General features: G+C 39.0%; 1 protein-coding gene across 1 annotated transcript; it reads left to right on the plus strand.

Moving 5' to 3' along the window:
- Positions 1–1,413: 1,413 nt before the first annotated feature.
- On the plus strand, positions 1,414–2,948 carry LOC137503093 (zinc finger protein ZFP2-like). Its single transcript, XM_068230543.1, has one exon. The coding sequence runs from the start codon at positions 1,414–1,416 to the stop codon at positions 2,365–2,367; it is 954 nt and encodes a 317-aa protein (XP_068086644.1). The 3' UTR covers positions 2,368–2,948.
- The last annotated feature ends 18,955 nt before the right edge of the window (positions 2,949–21,903 follow it).

Consider the following 21,903-nt stretch of genomic DNA (forward strand, 5'->3'; position numbering starts at 1 on the left):
GTGATATCGTGATTAAGAAAAGACGCAACATATTCTCGTAAAAAGTGAGAGCTTTTGAAATTTAACCTCAGATGATGTTTCCTCTCCGGAATGTAGTGTTTGAGTAAGGAGCCCTCTGCACTGGATATCAGTGATTGGAATGTCCAGTAGCAAATCCCCTGTGTGAGAGTTGTAGTGGATTTGGCTGTTGAACTAATGGTCACATGGTTTTAATTTGTCACTGTAGATCGAGACCCGAGGTGAGCTATAGAGATCATCAACCTCCGGACGGCGGATCATCTAGTTTTAGGTGTAGTGTGTGCAGTGAAGTCCTGGGTAGGAAGTTGGACCTCTTGCGACATCTGAAGAGACACAAGGAAGATCGACCCTTCAAGTGCGATCACTGCGGAAAGGTATTATGTAGCCGAAGCAGCTTGTCGAAATACCTCAGGATCCACCCGCTCCAAATGTGCGGATTTTCTGATAAATGCTTTACAAAGAGGAAAATGCTGACAGGGGACACGCGATTGCATAAAGGTGGGATTATAAACGAATGCTCAGTATCTAATAAAAATTTCAGAAGAAGGCCGGACGTTATGCGGTCTCACACGAGCTAGGACCGATACTGGTGCAACGTCTGTGGAAAATCCTTCAGCTGGAAAAAACTAGCAGGTCACATGGGTATTCACACAGGCAACAAGTCTCATTTTTGCACTGTATGTTGCAAATCATTTGTCAAGAAAAGCAGTTTATCTTATCACAAGCTGACTCAAACAGGAGAGAAGTCAAACAGTTCTAATGTCTGTAGCAAGTCATTCATAAAGAAAGGCACTCTAACCGATCATGTGCGGACCCATACAGGCGAGAAGCCATACAGTTGCAATGTCTGTGGCAAATCATTCACAAGGAAAAGTAGGCTAACCGAACATATGCCGACCCATACAGGAGAGAAGCCGAACAAATGCAACGTCTGTAGGAAATCATTCATACAGAAAAGTATTCTAAATGGTCATATGCGGACCCATACAGGCGAAAAGCCATACAGTTGCAATGTCTGTGGTAAATCATTCATACAGAGAGGCAACCTAACCGAACATGTGCTGACCCATACAGGCGATAAGCCGTACAGATGCAATGTTTGTAGCAAATCATTCGTACAGAAAGGGACTTTAAAACGGTCATATGCGGACCCATACAGGCGAGAAGCCATACAGCTGCAATGTCTGTGGCAAATCATTCACAAGGAAAAGTAGGCTAACCGAACATATGCCGACCCATACAGGAGAGAAGCCCTACAAATGCAACGTCTGTAGGAAATCATTCATACAGAAAAGTATTCTAAATGGTCATATGCGGACCCATACAGGCGAAGAGCCAGACAGTTGCAATGTCTGTGGCAAATCATTCATACAGAGAGGCAAACTAACCGAACATATGCGGACCCATACAGGCGATAAGCCGTACAGATGCAATGTTTGTAGCAAATCATTCGTACAGAAAGGGCCTTTAAACGGTCATATGCGGACCCATACAGGCGATAAGCCATACAGCTGCAATATCTGTGGCAAATCATTCACAAGGAAAAGTAGGCTAACCGAACATATGCCGACCCATACAGAAGAGAAGCCGTACAAATGCAACGTCTGTAGGAAATCATTCATACAGAAAAGCATTCTAACCGGTCATATGCGGACCCATACAGGCGAAAAGCCGTACAGATGCAACGTCTGTAGGAAATTATTCATACAGAAAAGCAGTCTAACCGGTCATATGCAGACCCATACAGGCGAGAAGCCATACAGTTGCAATGTCTGTGGCAAATTATTCATAGAGAGAAGTAAACTAACCGCACATATGCGGACCCATACAGGCGAAAAGCCGTACACTTGCAACGTCTGTAGGAAATCATTCATACAGAAAAGCATTCTAACCGGTCATATGCGGACCCATACAGGCGAAAAGCCGTACAAATGCAACGTCTGTAGGAAATCATTCATACAGAAAAGCAGTCTAACCGGTCATATGCAGACCCATACAGGCGAGAAGCCATACAGTTGCAATGTCTGTGGCAAATCATTCATCCAGAAAGGCAATCTAACCGGTCATATGCGGACCCATACAGGCGAAAAGCCGTACACTTGCAACGTCTGTAGGAAATCATTCATACAGAAAAGCATTCTAACCGGTCATATGCGGACCCATACAGGCGAAAAGCCGTACAAATGCAACGTCTGTAGGAAATCATTCATACAGAAAAGCAGTCTAACCGGTCATATGCAGACCCATACAGGCGAGAAGCCATACAGTTGCAATGTCTGTGGCAAATCATTCATCCAGAAAGGCAATCTAACCGGTCATATGCGGACCCATACGGGGGAGAAGTCATAAAGCTGCAATGTCTGTGGCAAATCATTCATAAAGGGAGGCAAACTTACCGAACATATGCGGAGACATACAGGCGAGTCATAAAGAGAGGCAAACTAACCGAACATATGCGGACCCATACAGGCGAGAAGCCAAACAGCTGCAATGTCTGTGGCAAATCATTCAGAAAGAAAGGCAGTCTGACCTAACTGTTCATATGCGGACACAAACAGAAGAGAAGCCATACTGTTGCAAAGTTTATTCCACTGAACCACAACTTGTAGGATTCCAGCAAGATATATCAGATATCCTGGATTCAGAAGGTCAATTGGTCTGTATCGCGACTGGCCTGTCTAAGGCATTTGATAGGGTAGATCATGGGACACTACTGGCAAAAATGAGTGCAATTGGACTAGATAAAAGAGTGACTGAATAGGTGGCTCTGTTTTAAGAAAATAGAACTCAGAGAATTAGAGTAGGTGAAGCTTTCTCCTGCCCTGTAAATATTAAGAGGGGAATTCTTCTAGGCAGTAGTATTGGACCTTTATGTTTTCTTATATATATCAATGATATGTGTAAAGAAGTGGAATCAGGGATAAGGCTTTTTGCAGATGATGTTATTCTGTACAGAGTAATAAATAAGTTTCAAGATTGTGAGCAACTGCAAAATGATCTCTATAATGTTGTCGGGTTGTTGCGTTTTCAAATTAAAGCTCCCAAATGAGCTGTTTTCATTCAGTAATGGCTACTATACCCCACCCATATCCAATCCCTCCTTCAACGATAACGCCCCTTCCCCCCCAACATCAATAACCGAACCACCGCCGTCTCAATCTATATATGTAGGATTGAGACGGCAGTGAACCGAACTGCCGAACCTTAACCCCACCACTACCACGTGCAAGGGTTTGACAGCGGCATAGGTCCTACCCTTCCGAGGGCCCGGCTCAGACTGAATACTTTTGCCCTCCACCCGCGTGGGCGCGCTGTTGTACATCACGTCACTCATCCTAAGCCCACGTGACGTATACGGCAGCTCCTATTGGTAGAAACATCTTCCGATTGCTATTGGTCAGTTTGAGTTTGACAACTTGGACCACGTGGGACGACCACGTTTTTGACATTTGTGACATTCTGCTTTACTTTGATTTGTATGCGCATATCTGTTATCTTCGTTTGTGTGTTTCAAGAAAAAGTACAAGATATTTGAGGTAAGCATCTTTACTGTTCTTGTTTTACCAATCTCCTGAGGCCAGAACATGAAAACATACCACACCAAGGCAAATGAATTTCGGATTTGAAACATAAGTGCGGCCAGTATCCAGTATTCAGGAGATAATATGTTCGAATCCCACTATCGGCAGCCCTGAAAATGGTTTTCTCTGGTTTCCCATTTTCACACCAGGCAAATGCTTGGGCTGTACCTTAACTAAGGCCACGGCTGCTTCCTTCCCGTTCCTATGCCTTTCCTGTCCCATCATCGCCATTAGACCTATCTGTGTCGGTGCAACGTAAAGCAACTAGCCTTATCATATTTGTCCCCCTGTGGGTAGGGCCAGTAGAATAACAGCCACAGCATCCTCTGCCTGCTGTAAGAGGCGACTAAAAGGTGTCCCATGTGGGCTATGCACTTGGGAACTTGGGTAGGCTACCACGGAGCCCGTAATTGAATTTTGGCACTGCTTCCACTTACTTGTGCCAGGCTCTCCAATTTCATCTATCCTATCTGATCTACCTCGATCACGACCTGTTCTTTTCTGCCCCCGATTGTATTATGTATGGAGGCCTAGGGAGTCTTATTTTCCCTCCATGGCCCTGGTCCTCCTTAGCAGATACCATCATTTTCCTAGTGTCAGCCCCCTTCCCATTTCTTCTCTCCGATTACTAATATATATAGGGGATGGTTGCCTAGTTGTAATTTCTCTTAAAACAATGAACTAGATTTTAGGCCCTTTTAATCAACAAGCATCATCATCTTAAGCAAGGAGATTTGTGGTGAGGGCAAGATGTTTGGTGGCCGTGACATATACTAGGAACTGTCCCATCATTCGCCTTACTGCAGGCGAAAGGAAAAACCATTCTCCGGACAGCCAGTGGTAGGGGAAAAGCCCGTTTCTGTGTCCCAAATGCAGAGCTGTAGAAACCCGGTGGAACCATAGCCACCCCTCCTCTGCTTGGTTGGCCGGTTGGAGTGCATGCTGTCAGACCACAGATCAGCCTACTCTGCAACCACCAACATAGATTTCTGCCTTCGATATACAGTAGGTACAAATGGCACTGTCTGAAGTGAGTTTCCACTATCTTCAAATGGCATTTCGTCTAGGTCACAGCAAAGTCCCTTGCACACCGTAATGTTGTGGAAGTAACAGCATATTGTTCATAGTACTGTACTAAATTAGCAAGCAATTTCTTGGACATAGCTCTTAATAGATGGAGCTATGTTGTGACTTGGCATGGGAATGTTTTGTGCTGGATCAGCTGCCATATTATTGTATGTAGATCCTGATGCTACATATATCTGTAAATTTATTAGAACTCCTCTCCTGCGGATGGACTGAAAGGAAGCATTATTTGTACCGCCTGCATGTTGTAAGAGGGAGCAATCACAGAATCTGTAAGCTCTCTCTTGTCTTTTAAACCCTCAAATATATTCATGATTCCATCCTTTTCCATGTAGCAGAAAAATTTTGATATATCCTACTGTCACATAAAATAGAACATTTTTTATTATAAATAGGGTAGGTTAATGAATACAAGGGATGCATACAATTTTGTAGCTTGACATTGTTTATCATCTAAATGCAGATGACTGATTGATTGATATGTTGTGTTTTGGTGCAGTATGTAGGAACAGAGTATGTGCTATCATGTCTTGGTTTCTTCAAACACTACTCTGCCAGAGATTTGCCATCCTTTAGTAGATGCAAAAGAAGTACAAATCTCAATATTTTTCAGTGTGTGGCCCTAGGTGCCTCTTTTGACAGACTGAAAGATGTATCATATAGTAAGTTCCTTGGGAAAATACAAATGGTGTTGCTGAAAACTTTTGAAATGTCAGTGCAATGTTAAACTGCAATAAGAGAAAAGTATTATCTTGTACCTTGTCAGTTCCAGTCTCTCTTTCATAAATGAATGATCTTGTATTTTTGTTGTATTGGATAGTTTTCTGGCTGATGTATATTAATTGATGATTAACACTGCTGAATATAATGTCATGCGATTATGATATACTATTATCACTAAAACTTTTGTTCAAATTTCTACACAATTTTATTCCTGTAACACTGTGGATAGTAGGTAGAATATAGCTCCATAAATCAAAAAATCATGTTTCATTTCAATTTACCTTTGAATCCTACAAACTCTCTCCTTAGCATATGAGTTTCCTTTTATCATTTTGGTTCCTGTGTATGGTTTTCTTTCTTACATTGTATTTATATATTATTTCCTGCATAAGTGGCATATCTTGATACTATTGACTGTTACAGTTGGCTTAAGTAGTGTTAAAGAGGACTGATGTACGAGGGGATGTTAGTGTCTATTTCTGTCGTAGGTCTTAATCTGAGATAAGTATTGCCAATCCCACTCACCTTCAGGTCACTTCCTTCCTCCCTTTGTGAGTTAGCTCCCTTTTTCCTCAGCAGAAACAAACAAAAGCAGCACAGGCAAGGCCAGTCACTCCGATCCTTCAAGGCTTTGTGGATTAGTAAAAATAAAATATAGCTCCATAATTGAAATAATTATAATAAGCAGCACAAGTGGTAAGCTTCTTTTCTCCAGCAAAAAATATTAATAATAATAATAAAGCACCTCCAGGTGTATTGTTGTTCAGAATGCAGTATTTCAGAAAAAGGTAACAGAAAGAAGGAAAGAAAGAAAAGGAAATGAAAGAAAAATATAAGAGAAATAAAAAAAGAAAAATATATTTAATGTAATATTTAAGAGTGGAGGGGGGACGAGAACCTGGGGACCCTCCGCGCGCTAAACGATTTAAATCACCCGCCCGGTAATTTTAGTTCAGCCCTGTTTACACTAGAGGCGCTGGTGTGCAATTCCTGGCGGTCTTTGCGCAGCCGTTGCGTACAGAAGTAAAAAATAACGTTGAGAGTCATCTCTTACTCAATCTCTTTGACCACGTGTAAAGCCCACTAGAACAGGACTGTATTGATAGTTGATAGTTGCAAATATAACGGGATATTGCACCCAGTGCTGTTTTCAAGAAGTGTCGTGTACTCTGGAGTTGTCACTGGTAATTCATCCTTTCCTAAATTCAGCCCGTTCTACTGACTGATACAAATGAAATCCGTTCTTAAAGTGTTTGTTTTAAGTGATTACACTGAATTAAAATATCAGGTTTCGTCTCTACGTGTGAGGTATGTGTTACATAAGACGCGCATTAGCCATTTGTACAGCCTATTCCGTTAATTTATTGTGCTACAGATTTTCTTCATTGAGAAATTGTGACTTCTATCATTTACACTGTGTCCACAATCTCTATTGTCGATAAGGTTCAAGTTCTATAATTTACTTTTGCGAAAATTATACATCTCAATTGGGAACAGTAAGAAGTTAATACTAATCTTTCTCAGTTTCAGCATTCTACATATTTTTAACACTTAATATTTTTAATTTTCTTAAATTTTATTTCTACTTAAGCATTAAAACTGTATACGCATATAACCGGCATCCTTTTTGAAAACTCCTGGCCTTTGTGTCACAAGTGCCAGCAAATCTGTTCCTCGTGTGTTGTAGCAATATAACGTAACTTACCTTACCTATCAAAATTTTTTTGGAGTGAAGAATATTTGTGAAGGGCTACGCAGGTGAAGAATCGCGGATATTAGTTTCAGAAAGAAATTACAATATGTAGTGCATAATTTTAATTATTGTGTTGCTGTGTTATTTACCTATGTTTGCAATTTAATAGTGACGCTGTGAATATTGAGTTGTTCTTTACACTGTAGGCTGCGACATGTGGTAGTAGGGTTCGAAATTTTGAGAAGTTTCCGTTTAGGATATCATATGTAAAATTCTTGTTATGGTTATCAGTGTTGTTATGGAGATTCTTCTGCATTGTATCAGTCATAGAAAACTTGAGGTCCAATAGGTATGATCACAATATTAACAGTCATGTAAAATTTTGAGTCTCTTTGGTATGTTCATAATATTGACGGTCATGTAAAATTTCAAGCATAATGCTTAGTCTGTTGACAGATAACCTAAGTAGCAATGACTGCAATAAGGTAATATATTTCTCTGGGCTATGTTTCAGTGTAAAATCATTGGAAGTAATCAAGAACCCCAGTACCTTCTAACTACTTCAGTTGCAGTGTGAAATGGACCTGCAAGTAAAAATCAAAGAGGAACCAGCCTGGCTTGAAAGAACAACAAATGCATCACTTGTGAGTCTCATGGCAAATAACTTTATAGAGATCAGAATTTAACCCTTAGTAGCTGAATAAGTTTGGCAGGGGCATAATTTACTATGTGCTTCCCCAATATTAACCCCAGCAGTCGCCATTTGCTACATGGGCATTGAGGAAAAGTATGTCTCTCTTTTGTTTCTTTGTCTGGGAGTATGTGATAATGTGCTACGCAAGGCAGCCAACTCTTAGGAAGTACAAACAACAGTATTTATATACATCTATAGGTCCAACTAGTGACAGAAACTTTGTTCGTGGGGCAAGGAAAGGGCTTCTGGTGGCTCGTGCCCCCAGATTATGGTCGCCAAGTGGACAATTGGCCTCTAGCATTTACTAGGGAGATGGCAGTGCATGCTATGTTTGATAGTGGCAAAAAGCTGAATTAAAGTTGTGGACTTGATAGTGAAGGAAGCTTGGTTAGGTCCAGCTACCAATGAAGTTGTGACAGGCAGCGTTTCAAGATCGAGGCATCAGGACATTTCATGAGCTAAGTACCCATCAAATGACTGTTTATTGTTTATTGATTACCTCTGGCATTTATTGAAATGGATTTCTGTAGGTTGTATGGTTATGTTTTTATTCTCCATGGTTTGGTAATGGTATCGTTGTGGGATTGACATCATCTCCTATCATACATTATCCAATTTTAGTGCTAGTACCTGCTGAACTGAAGGACAATTGTGGGTGCTGGATTTAATTCGGTTACGGCCAGTAGGTCTTTGAATTTCATAGTGAACATATTTTTCCTCCAAAAGAAGTTCCAGGTAAGATTTGCATCATTTAAACTTCTTTACAATGTTACTAATGTTGGGTGATCTCATAGTAAAACTCTGCCTTGGCGGAGAAGCTGTGAAATAATTTCGGAGAAGAAGCGACTTATTGTCATCATCTTTCCTTGCTCTGTCTGTTGCTACTGTAAATACAGTCCATTGTAATCTTCTGAATGTGTGGCTTACAGTTCAGTCTCTCTTCATCTGATAGCTTACATGGTGATGTGATAACATTCTACTTTCATGTTGGGGAGTGTATTTTGGGTCCATTCTAGAGGTATTTGATGAAGCTGAATATCCCAGCACACGTCTGTAGTTATACTGGCATAAAAGTGAATTCCTGCACATCATTCTTGCACCTCAGAGTCTTTGAAAACCTTGAGAATTGGAAGAGGGATGTTCAATGAATAATTGTGACTTGGCAGCAAAAATCTACTCCCAACACTGTGAACTGCTAATTTATAGATGTGATATTGTCCAGGAGTTGCTTAAAGGTGAAATTCTGCAGCTTATGCACACTGTTCTCTGAATAAATGTGTGCTGGTTGAGTTCTAAATTATAGACACTACAGAAGAGAACGGTGTCTGAACATATCTGAAATGCGAGTGCACTGCTATTCAAGATCTATACTCTTGACACTTCTTGTTGTGTTCTATTCTTGGGTATATAGAAAAAAACAATAGCTGTCATCAACAACAACGGAATTCAAGAACTACAATGTGACCCTACAAATAAATTTCAGAACAAAATAAAACAAGCTATCCAGCAAACAGACTTTAATCTCACAGAACAAGAAAAGGAAAGCCTCACTATCAAAAAATCCCAAACTCCCCACAGTAAAAGCCATCCCCAAAATACACAAAAGCTAATGTCCCATTACACCAATAGTAAATTATGATGTGCCAATTTACAATTTAAGCTAACAACTAAAAAAATCCTAAAAGAGAAAATCTCACTTAAAGGAGACAGATAAATTAAAACCAGCCTAGAACTAATCAACCCCTTCCCGCCCGAAAGCGCCCGACTGTTCACTTTGCCTTACGGTCCGTATTGCTCTAAAACACCCAGCTGCATTATCTGCATACGTGTGCAATCTATGCAATAGTTTTGTATTTTTTTGGCAGTGAATTGTTTATTAGGCTTTGATGAACATGCAGTACAATAGGAAATAAAAGAAGAGTGAGAATTCGTCTTGAAGTTGTCTAGGCAATGGACTTGAACTTCCGCGAGTGTTGGTCAGCTGTTTAGTTCGTAAACATGACGGGATTGGATACTGCAGATATTGAGACTGAGCTGAATAGCGGCATAAGAAATGACACAGAATTGTTGAGCAGGGGTGGAGGTAAATTTTTAGTGAGTAAATAACATATCAAGAAAGATAATTTTACTGATAACTGTGATATAAGTGAAAACGGATATCTAGAAATCGGACCTGATGATGATGCGGCTGCAATTCAGGTAACACAAACATTTTGTTTCATTACTCAATGATTATATGGATGATGTTGAACCTATCAATAATTTCAAAAGAGTATTATGAGAAACAGGTTATATTTTTACATATGTTAGGTGGAGGCAATCTATTCAGTGACGTTACGATTGCGTATATATCAATGCAGCAATCAAACAGGCGCATTTCAGTAAAATAGAAACAGAATGGGAAGACACTTGCTAGAGGAAATGAAAGTTGATATACAAGGTCACCATTACACTTCCAGAATCTCATCCATATTGGCTTAGGGGGATTTAGACAACATGAGAATATGACAAAAACAGCCTACCTCAGTGTTGAGTATCTCCAGCACGGGTGGGGGTTTGAACCGACAAACTTATGACTCAATGAATAGAGAAATGGACATAATGGTATGTTAAATGTTGTAAATGATGGCATGTTTTCTAATATTATTGAAAATGAAACGGTGTGCTCTGCTTGAATATTTCCTAATTAATAGGTTGAAACCTGGGGATAAGCGGAGCAAAAATGTGGGTGGTAAAGGGTTAAAGATACCCTTTGACATCACTAACATGTACACCAACGTAACAATAGATGAATCCATTAAAATTATCGAAAATCTTCATAAAGAAAATACTTCAATGCAGGAAACCAAAGAAATAATTAGCCTTATTAGAACAATGCTACACCAAAATTGCTTTGCATTCACTGACAAGATCTATTGCCACAAAGAAGGGTTAGCCATGGGCTCACCATTATAAGGTATAATAGCAAACATTTCTTCAATAACTTTGAAAACATCTTCTGAACGTATCAGCATTCAAAAGGAATATTATACTGGAGCAGGTATGTAGGCGACATCATGTGCATATGATAATGACTTCGCTAATGCACACCAGTTATTAAACACACTAAATTATTAACAAAATTCCAACAGCTTCACAATGGAGCAAGAATCTAATAAGAAAATAACACCACAATCAGCAGGAATAATGGCAACCTGTCTTACAAAGTGTACAGCAAGCCCGCTCAGGTGTTGCATGCTATTGACGAGTCTAACCATGCATACACTCTAAAAATAGCTGGATTGAATACAATGATACACAGAGCTGTTTCCATACCAATGAGCACAATGGAGTTCAATGAAGAGGCACAAATTGTTAAACAAATCATGAAAGAAGACAGCCACCCTCCAGGCACAGTAGATAAAATATTAAACAAACAAAAGAAAAGTCCCTGGAAAACCACCACACTTGGTTCTCAACTACATTAATAATAACACATAAAAAGTAGGTTATATCTTTAGGAAACAGGGTTTTAATTAACCTTTAGGATGAACAACACACTGCAGAGACACATCAACAAGTGCACCTAAACAAAAAAGACCCTTTCTCAAAGTCACGAGTCTATGAACTCAAGTGCCAAGAACTTAACTGCATGCCACCTATATAGGTCAGACAAAACAAAATTTCCACACAAGATTCAAAGAACACAATAAACGATCAGATATAATCAGCATTCAGCCTTTGGGGAGCACATATACGACATTTCACACTATTTCACAGACATCAACACAGATCTAAAAATTTTACACATTGAAAATAATATAAAATCTTCGAATATGAGGGAAGCAATCGAGATCTACATCGCAGAAAGTGCTAACGTAACCAACTTAAATGACCATACACACTTAAAAAATTCCCCGCACATCGCTCTACTCACATAATATCTGGACCATACTTACTCATTAAATTGGCATTTATCACAATAATATCCTATAGATATTCCCTATTTCAATTCCATACATTATTCATCTAAAATCATTCAGTTGCATTCATCCATCTTACATAAAAGTACATTATAACATGAAGTAGGTTAATAACCTTCTCTCCCCTCTCCAGTGTGGAAAGAGTATTCCACAGTGCTCCACTCGTTCCATCCTACTTCCCCCTCTCCTCTCCATGGTACAGTGTACTAGATTTTAACATCCAGTAGGAGGGATCCACAATGTTCGGCACTCCCCTCTCATGCTTCCCTTCCCCTCTCCGTAAGGTTTGTGCTATACTCAAAACTTTCCATTTACCTCTCCATGACCACAGTCCTGAAATAGTATTTGGTGACAACAAAGTTGGCATTGGCAGTCTAGATAAGTTCAGGAGTTTTCTTGATATATTAATACTTGTAAATTTCTTATTTGTCAGTACTGGCTCATATTATCACTGAACTCTCTATCATTGACAAGTTTATGCAACGTAAACAATGCTGTACATATATGCATATTTTGTGTGATTTCATAGAGTCTGAGGATGTTCTTGTAGAATGAAACATGTCATTCTTTGTATAATAGAGTGTTTATTTTTTACAGGTATGTTTATAGTGTAATAATTTATGTTAAAATTGTATGTTTGACAAACTAGAAAGTTTTTTTGTTACATTTAACTAAGTCTACAATGGAAAGTATGGCTTCATCTTTAACAAACTCTCCATTTTGTGCGTCATTTTATCTTCCTTTCCTTAGTTCAGCTACTGTTTGACTTCTTCTGTATTAAATGGGATAAGTGAGTATATTCTGGAATTTTATACTTTAATTTGCACTTATTAGTAAACTAACTTGTAATAGAATGTAAGCTTCTGATCACAGTTCCTCCTGCACCCCTGTAGTGTCAAAATGTTTCATGAATCCAAGTGAAAAATTTAAAGGTCTCGTAGTACGAGGGCCATCCGATAAATAGGTTTCCCTATTTTACAAAAAATACAAGCTGGCTATTTACACTTGTGCTGGCCCTGCAGTGTGGGGGTAGCATGCCTGCCTCTTACCCAGAGGCCCCGTGTTCAATTCCTGGCCAGGTCAGGGATTTTTACCTGCATCTGAGGGCTGGTTGGAGGTCTACTCAGCCTATGTGATTAAAATTGAGGAGCTATCTGACGGTGAGATGGTGGCCCTGGTCTAGGAAGTCTAGAATAACGACGGAGAGGATTGTTCGTACTCACCACATGACACCTCATAATCTGTAGGCCTTTGGGCTGAGCAGTGGTCACTTGGTAAGCCATGGCCCTACGGGGGCTGTTGCCCCATGGTGCTTGGTTTTATTTACCTTTGAGAAATATTTAATTTTCATTCTACAACTCGTACACTACTTTTCCACATAGTCACCATTTCAGTCCAAACATTTTGTTATCTTGGCAGCAGTTTCTTGATACCTTCATCATACCGGGTCGGGTCCCATCTCTGTAGACAGCGGTGCACTTCCTCTTCCACCTCTTCATCAGTTGCAAACCCCTTACGTCCAGGGTGCAACTTGAGTTGTGGATAGAGATGGAAATCATTCGGGGCAAGTTCCGCAGAATAAGGTGGATGGGGAAAAAGGTCCCTTTTGAAGTTCTGCAGCAAATCCTGCGTCCTTTGAGCTGAATGGGCAATATTTTCTGAGACAAGACCAGAACGTTTTCGTTGGATTTCAAGTCTGAGCTTCGTGAGGACCGTGCAGGACCTCTCATGTGTGACCACAGTGCATTGGGGCAGTCAGTCAACCAATACAACATCATTACAGTCCCAAAAGGCAGTAGCCAAAACTATGCCTACAGAGGCTGAGGTCTAACCGGGCAAGTTGGCCATGCGGTTAAGGCCGCGCAGCTGTGAGCTTGCATCTGGGAGATAGTGCGTTCGAACCCCACTGTCAGCAGCACTGAAGATGGTTTTCCATGGTTTCCCATTTTCATACCAGGTAAGTATTGGGGATGTACCTTAATTGACGCCACAGCTGCTTCCTTCCCACTCCTAGGCTCTTCCTCTCCAATTGTCAACATAAGACCTATTTGTGTCGGTGCGATAGTAAATTGTAAAAAAGAGTCTGAGGTCTTGGCCCTTTTTTATGAGCATGTTCACCAAGTTTCTTCCATAGCATGCTTTGTGGTTTTGATTTTAGAGTTGAATAATGCACCCTGCTTTCGTCTGCAGTAACAATGCGGGAAAACATTTGATCTCCCTCTCTTTGAAGCATTTGCAGGGAAGCTCAGGCTACTTCGTTCTGTTATAGCTTGTGAGCATCAGTAAGAAAACTTGGGACCCATCTTGCACAGACTTTTCAATACTGCAAGACATTCAACAATATCATTGCAATAAAGAACTGCCCAGTTTCCGTGCCGGGAGGCAGTAGATTCATTATCTCGACAGTGGTGACGCATTAATCTTTGTCCACCACATTCTGGCCAACAGTGGCTGTAATGGACCTGGCGCTGCGCTGTCATCATGTAAATCTTGCTGCCATTCCAGGAACCATGAATGCCAGCATGCATCTTTCACTATAAACTCACACCAAATGGCAATGAATATTGGTAGCCATTTCATTTTTTGCCGTGGAAAAGCGAATAACAGGACAGAGTTCACAAGTGGAAACGCTTTCAAGTGGTAGCTCCATGGCAGGTAGCGCCGTACTGGTGAACACAGAGCAAGCACGTGCGGTTGAAGATCACCTTACCCCAGCCATACGCCAGTGGAAGTTCCTACAGTACCAACTTAATTCTAAAACATGTGGTTTGCAGAGAGAAAATAAGGAAAAATTATTTACTGGATGACGTTCGTAGATCATGAAAGAGCTTCTGTAACTGCAGATGTACACTCCAACACTGATGGTGTTCTCATCCCCACAGTTCTTCACCGAACACTGCATAACATCCTTGTAGTAGTAAAACATTTCATTTGTAGTTGCTTTATGTTTGACCTGCATCACATCCTTCCCTGGTCTATGACTGTGATAAGCCTGCTTCTTTCATGTTCGTTTTTTATTTTTACACTTGGATGAACAGAACTGTCTCAATGCAGTGTTTATCCCCTGTGAGCTCGGCAAAACCAGATTATAGAAAGTGATTAAAATGTTTCAAGGGATTTTGATCTGTCTGTCTAAACAAATTGTATGTTAAGAGCATAGTATTAATATTTCTCACTGTATGGCAAAAGATTTAGAACAGTTTTAATACTTGGATGTGATTCAAACAACCTCAATGATTTGATAGACGTAATTGGATACATAAAATCAATTAATATAATTTAGTGTTTATGTCTGTGGCAGATTCCTTCCAAAATTTTGTGCGAGATGGTCCCAATTCCATCTCTGGTAGGATATCTTCTGATATGGCTAGAAAATGCTTCTCACTTTATATTTGGTTCTCAGTCTCATGCTTTCTCTGACATTAGGTTTGAGCAAGGATGATAACACCATTCTCAGTGCAGCCTTTGGGTTTGAAATCCTCTGCTGGTAGAAATCTCTCTTAAACAGTAGTAAAATTTTGAAAGTAACTGTAATACGTGGAAGTAGTAAATTATCATGCTCATTTGTTGGTGACAGTATTTGTAGATGTGTGTTACGTGCATAACTTATGCATCTTATTTTCCACAGGAAAATATTGAAAATGTATCAGAAATGATACCACTGAAAAAAGAAGCCAAATCATAGTTAACAGAGCCAGGGCCAATGCAGGAAAACTCAATTGAGGTAATGTACATAATTTGATAAGCCATTGTTAGGTACTGAAAATAGAAAATTGCTGAACAGATTTCAGTGGTTGACCCTTCATTTCAATACATATGACTGATACACTTTTTTATGAGATTGACTGTTTACTTACCTAATTTTCACCTTTCCTTCATGTTCTTTAAGATCTTCCATTATGTATCACGCAGCAGTTGGGATGGATCCAAAGACCTCTACTGTATATCATTTGGGAGGTGGTATCATTGCTACTAATATTTTTGACTTTGTGAATATTTTCAAACACGGAGTTGCTATAAGGAGCACTTTTTTGTTACGGTTCCTGGGTATTTTACTAGTTGTTGCAAATGAAACACCATTGTAATCTTGTTGATTATATTGACTTCTAGATAATACAATTATTTGTAGATACAAGTTGCAGCTGATTGCTTGCTTACTGTCAGAATTCACTTACAAGTAGAAAACATTCTTATCCTTCCTAATGTGGTCTGTGATGATACTAGTCTAAGGTGACTTATAATATTACTTAAACTTTCAATGAATAAATGAGCCCTTCAAGAGTGATCTGTTTCATATGTGGTAAAGGACAGGCTTTGTATGTTCCCCATTACTCACCTGAACATTAGGATCACTGCCATCGTCCACTGTGTTGTTATGGGCTATTTATTGGGATATTTAATTGACAATCACTTTCAGGAATTCTGGCTTGGCTGCTGAATATACAGCCATCTGGATAATGAGAGAGGAAGTATAATCATGATCAGGGAGTGTAGTATTTTTCTCTCCTACAAGGAAATTGGATGTAGTTAGGTAAGAATTGTCAAAAGGGTCGTCATTTAACTTTAGTGAGGAGATGTGAGTATGTGTTGTAAGAGTGGTCCAGTCTTTGTTGGTCAAGAAATAAGAATTCATCACTCTTCTAAGGTGATATATCAGACTGTTGACAGCTGCTTCTCGTTTTCTATCAAAGTGTAATGCTGCAGGAGGGATGGAATGCTGCATCAGTCCCATGCCTGCAGTTGCAGGGAAGAGCTGGTTTTTCTCAGGATTGTTTTTCAGAAAGGCCTTGATTTCCTTAGCTGCTCTGAAGAAGTTTGTGCCATTATCACTGTAAATGTTCAGGGGGTGACCTCTGTGAAAATAAGTGAACAAAGAGAGGCGAGCAATGTAGTTGTTGTGAGATCAGGTATCATGTCTATGTAGAGAGACTTGGTAGCTAGGCAGTCTGGTCTTGTTCCATCTCACGCCAATGTTTATGAGAATTGAGCCAGCATAGTCTATTCTAGTGTTAAGAAATGGGTACACGCACACTTTGTGTACTTCGCGTTAATTGTTCAGAAGTATCTGCATTCAACTTACGACCCTTGAGACGTGCATAAATGTTGCTTCTTTACCGCCCCCTTGCTGATGGGATCCGAAACTTGCCTCTCAGAGATGTGATTAAGGGTTGAGTGCCATGATGAAGTAGTCGAAGTTGTTCCGCAGTGATAATTAGATTAGTGAGATGATGATATATATACAGAATGATCTAATATTTCCTCCCCACTAGAATTAAGGTATTGTGCAGTCTTCTGCCGACAAGGGGATGGCTTCTTGATCTATGATTATGGTTATAATCAATATGATTTAATATTTTCTACAGAACAATAATGCAACATTTGAGTGGAGGTTTCAACTCCGATATGAACAGTGGACTTGAATTTCACTCTTGTTTATAACAATCTGAGATAAATCAAAAACAATATGTAGCTACTCTCTGTACCTTTTTTAATCTTGAAACTTTTGTTATGAATAAGTCATCATCAAGTCTCTAAAAGCATTTGTGGCATTTTTTGAACTGGTAGATTAATTCGAACATCACGTTTTCATTTATTCCTACTCAAAGGATCTTCATTCAACCATCCAGAACTATGCCAACAAACTGTATTGTTGACAATTGTGTTCATTTGTGGTCGTCTGGACAATAAGTCAGCGGGTTTCTCTTTGGACGGCACATGGTGCCACTCATTTGTATCTTTAGCAACTTGAAACTGGGAGCCTTTAATGTTTTCTTTGAGTAGTCTTGTCAAGAGAAAGGCTCCGCAAATCTCAGACTTTGAAGGGAGAGTTATGAAAAACCAATTTTTTTAAAGCTTTGCTGCCTTGCATTTTACACAGAGCAACGTTTTTTTGCTAAACAATCTGACATACACACGTAAATGCTATTTGTTGAGCCCGCAGTCAGATGATTATAGAGAAGAGATGTTCTTGAGTGGATGACCCTTCATGGTGTATGTAGTTGAGACTAATGCCATTGTCAGTCTTGACTGAAGCGTTGAAATTAACAAGTGTTTTTGCTGTTTTACTTGAATGATTTATGACAGGGTAATGTGGAATTTAATAGTGTTTTTCTTCCTGCAGGTTTTCACATTCCTCTTATGTTACCAAGTGATTTGAATTCTAATATGAATTTAGAATATACCTGGCAAAACTTGTTATTTTTCAGACATTTTTTTCCAGGGACAGGACATGCTTAATTTCCATTTGTTTAGATCAACTTAGTTTTGAATCATTTCTTCACAGGGAGTTATACAGTGTATCTAACTGACGTGTCTGCCATCATGTGTTGCTGGAAGTTTGCTTCATGCTGTTTTTCCATTGGTGTTGTTCTCTTATGTTATCCAAAATAGTGAATTTTGTTTTGTAGGTTGCATACGAGTAGAGATTGATGAGGCATAGGTTTTATCTTGTCAACTCACCTCTGCCGCATTCGTCATTTACCACTGCTTTCTTCCTGGCATTTGACATGTGCACACTGCTGCAGTCAGCCGATTACCTGCATCAAACATGGATGGCATCATCGGTTTTAGATTGTACACTCTACACTCTTCATGGATGTTTTCGGCGTTTCTAGTGCCATGAGTCATTGCTTTTCCTCTACCTCCCCTCTTCATGTCGTCTTTAACTGTTACCATGATGCACTCTTTGGCTGTTGGACAGAGGGCGAAATCTTTGTCTTATGCTGGTGTAAATTTTCAAACTGGTATGGGACTTATTCTTGACCATAAGGTATTGTAAACTGCGCTTGATTCTCGAGTGAGCCGACGACCGTAGATGTTAGGCCCCTTTAAACAACAAGCATCATCATCATCATCATCATCATCATCATCATCATCATCATCATCATCATCATCACCATCATCATCATCAAAACTCTTGAGTGGTAATATTTGATTATGTATCCATAAAGGTGCAGCTGCATGTGTAATTCCTTTATTTGGAATGCTTTTGGAATTTATGTGAAAATGAACTTTCTGTGTGTCAATTCTCTCAAAAATCCTCGAATTAAAAATTTGTTTACATTCCTGAACTGCATAATAGTCTTATCTTGAACTTGCTTTCCTCATACTTTCTAGTCATTTCAATTCTTACTGTATGCCCAGATATTGTAATTGAAAATGCTGATCTTTTATTCAGTCACCTGTTCTTATTTTTTTCTATAGAGACACTAAGTCAGCGGGTTTCTCTTTGGACGGCACATGGTGCCACTCATTTGTATCTTTAGCAACTTCAAACTGGGAGCCTTTAATGTTTTCTTTGAATAGTCTTGTCAAGAGAAAGGCTGTTGGTTAGGAAATGTCTGTTCTGTTTAATGTAACTAATTGTAAATGTTGGTGACACTCACACTGATCTTTGTAGTATTTCCTTTGTGTTTGGTTGTGAATTACCTTTTGATTTTTTTGTGTGTTGTACTGTTTGTAAGTTGTTGTGCCTTGGCTTTCAATACATCTGAAGTAGCCAGTTCTTGTTCATGCACTAGTGTCCTTGTATTTTCCTGACTGCTTGTGCATTATTTATATCTTACCCCTGTGTACAATCCATAATATAACCTTTCTTGTTCAGCACGTGCATATGTCTCTTTGATGTTCACCTTTTATCTTTCTTAATTAATTGTACTAACCTGTCCATCAGAGATTCATCTCAATTTTGTGTTTTGGAGAACTGGTTAGTTTTTATGAGTTTGCTGATACATTCTTAAATGGTGTATGAAAATTTGAGTTCTTGGGAATAGGTTCATTTGAGGAGTATGCAAAATGGGATCAGCAAGTGTTAAGTCTCTAGGAATGTTCCAGTAGGAAATTGTCATTGTTGAAATTGTGGTTCTTTTTCAGAAGCTCACTAGCCAGGGTAAATTCGGTGATGAAATTGTCTGTAGTGACGTTTCTCCCTGTTCCCTCAATATCTTTGACAAGTCTCAATACCACATTCCTTCCATTGTTCACTTCTCTCTCTCTGTTTACTGGTGTAGCGTTGTCAACTGTAGAGGCGCACACATAAACCGTGTCCAAATCCGAGAGGAGGCATAATTTTGTTCCATATTTTCCTCTTGGTTTGGTAGATAAATACTGCTTAAAGAGGCATTTTCCCTAAAGGAAGCCAGCTGTTCATCCACAGTATTATTTTCATATGGAACAAACACTTTAGTTAGTTTTGAAACGAACATGTCATGAACTTCTGTTATTGCTGTTAACTTGCCATTGCATATATGAGCTGGTCTCTCTTCCTTATTATCGAAGCTCAAAACTGGGTTATCATTTAGGACCGTTGAAGAGATGTTGTAGCTCGAAGGATAGCGTGACCGTCTGCTTCATTCCATACTTCTCGAAGTGATTTGCCGACTGATTTGTAGACTCCAGCAAAATCAAGCCTGCAAATATAGATAACTGCATGTTATTGTTGATTGTGATTATTAGCAGCTAAGAAAAACAGAAATTGCTATTGTTTCCAAATTGTGTAAATCGTACATATCTAGAAATGCTTCAAACTCTATCAAAGACATGGGCTTGTAGCTTTCCCTTTATCTGCAAAAACCCTCTTCATTTCAAAATTTGTTTCCCATAAAGTGGTTTCCAGCATTTTATCAAAGATGAATAACTTCATTGCCAACATCTGGGATCACCTGTCCTCTGAAGAGCATATCTCGTGGGTCCAGGTGCGATTCTCATTATGTTACTCAATCTGGAATACGCATAATTGAAATTTACGTTTCTCTGAAGTATTATTAATATAAACAACTAAAATATTGAAGAGCATATAGGCCTATAGATATAGGTCCATGATGTAAATGAAGCATTAGCATTGTTCATATTACAGTGCAACCCCAGTTTTGTGTCACCTTGATTTAGCATAAACCCGCATTTAATGGAAGAAATTTCAGGTCCTGAAAATTATTCCATGAGAGCAATGCAATTTTATATTCAATTTTACATAATTCAAAATACTGTAGGGCAAAACTCGCATTTAGCGTTAAGGAAATGTTAAAACTTCCCTATTTTTCTATTCATTTTGGTTGTAGGACATTAAGAACCACTGCAAAAGACGTCGTAAGCTTGCTAAGAATGATTCAAGGCAGAAGAGGAATTTGGAGCATGGGCACTTAAAGCTAAAGTGAGATGTCTGACTCTGATTGACATCTGTTCGCGTCCGATGTAGTAGAGCAGAACCCCCGTTTTAATGACAATGTTATTATAATCTATGAAATATTTCTGTATTAATCTGTGCAATATCCTTTAGTTACAATACAATGAGAATCCTTTTACCGTTTCATCCATTATCACAGGCAAATTCAGGCATGTTAGTTTTCATCCATTACCAATATTCATACACTCTACTCCAGGGTTTATATTGAATGTGATCAATCGTCTTCTGTGTTGATTCATTGCTACGCATGAGTGAATTGATCTTGAGTGAGTCTGAGGTCTTCTCACAACACAGACTGGTGTATTAAGCATCGGGATAACATATTTTTGCAAGTGCAATGACAGCACTTGTTAACTCTTAGAAATAAAAGCTGAAGTAAAAGATTGCTTAATTTACTACGTTCTCAAATAAAATAAGAATGTGATACTTCTCAAGATACAGTGGTGTGCATAACTAATTTCAGAGGTTAGGTTATGCACTTTTTCATCTTGTTAAATTTCAGAATGGCTGTTCCCATGTATATTTATAGTAAAATTGTTATTATTCTACAGGGAGCTTGAAATTTATTTTTATAAAATGTGCGCGGTAAACCTATGTTACAAAGAAAGAATAACAGTAAAACTTTTCACCTATTTGATACTTATATTTGCATTAATCAAATCAATTAATCATACACAGTACATGTTTCATTCCATTTTTTAACATCTTCAGCTGTATTACATTGCTTAGGTGAAAACACTATGTATTTATCTTTTTAAGAATATCTCAAACAGGTACCTTGTTTTGCTTAAAATCTACGTAAATTTAAAATTTGCAATAAATTAAAATGAATGTGACTTTGAAATCTTTTTCATATGTGTCATGTCCATGTCAGTGAAACACTCCCTCTTTTAGAGAATGGTATATAGTTGTACTTAAATAGTGATTTTCTTGATACTGAAACGTTATTTGGGATATATTCCAAG

The sequence above is a fragment of the Anabrus simplex genome, chromosome X, assembly GCF_040414725.1.
Source record: "Anabrus simplex isolate iqAnaSimp1 chromosome X, ASM4041472v1, whole genome shotgun sequence".
Lineage (NCBI taxonomy): Eukaryota > Metazoa > Arthropoda > Insecta > Orthoptera > Tettigoniidae > Anabrus > Anabrus simplex.

Excerpts from the sequence above, each read along its gene's own strand:
- LOC137503093 (XM_068230543.1), top strand. The coding sequence starts at position 1,414 with ATGCGGACCCATACAGGCGATAAGCCGTACAGATGCAATGTTTGTAGC.